This window comes from Penaeus monodon, chromosome 21, assembly GCF_015228065.2.
Source record: "Penaeus monodon isolate SGIC_2016 chromosome 21, NSTDA_Pmon_1, whole genome shotgun sequence".
Classification (NCBI taxonomy): domain Eukaryota; kingdom Metazoa; phylum Arthropoda; class Malacostraca; order Decapoda; family Penaeidae; genus Penaeus; species Penaeus monodon.
Window position 1 is genome coordinate 4506090 of NC_051406.1, and position 493 is coordinate 4506582.

Consider the following 493-nt stretch of genomic DNA (forward strand, 5'->3'; position numbering starts at 1 on the left):
TATATGTACGTAAACATATACTCTCTTATGCTCACATAGAGTCAAAGACCAGCTCATTGCGTCACGTCAGCCGTATCTACGATCGCTCACAAGAATAATTTGATAGATAGAAAAAAGATGCTTTTCTAGTAATTTCATTAAGTTAGAAGTCTCATCAACAAAATGACTAGTTCTACAATATTCAAGATCCCCCTGCTGGGATCTCACCTACGTTGCAAGAGTGACAGGTAGGTCGCGGAGGTACTGCAGAGAGCCCTGGAGGAGCTGGAATAAGCATAGCCAGGACTGATACTCGCTTCCTTGAGTGTGTCTTTACCTCTGCTTGCCACCCTCGGCCTGTGCGTGATCACTTGGTAGTCTTATCGGTGGTTGAGGGGGTTCTGCCCTACGGCCAACCGCAGGCTGGGGTCAGACTGCAATCGGCCGGCGACTGGTGGGCGGGACTCCTAGAACGATGAGGACACCCGAGTCGAGGAGGATCTCAGAGGCCAAG

The 493-nt window shown here is 49.7% G+C and overlaps 1 protein-coding gene across 1 annotated transcript in view; it reads left to right on the forward strand.

The window, feature by feature from the left end:
- LOC119586766 (FRAS1-related extracellular matrix protein 2-like) overlaps nucleotides 1-98 on the forward strand; it is a 24222-nt gene extending 24124 nt beyond the window's left edge. Inside the window, exon 3 of the mRNA XM_037935493.1 lies at nucleotides 40-98. Coding sequence (XP_037791421.1) covers nucleotides 40-98 — 59 coding nt within the window. The remainder of the gene's footprint in view (nucleotides 1-39) is intronic.
- Nucleotides 99-493: the final 395 nt, after the last annotated feature.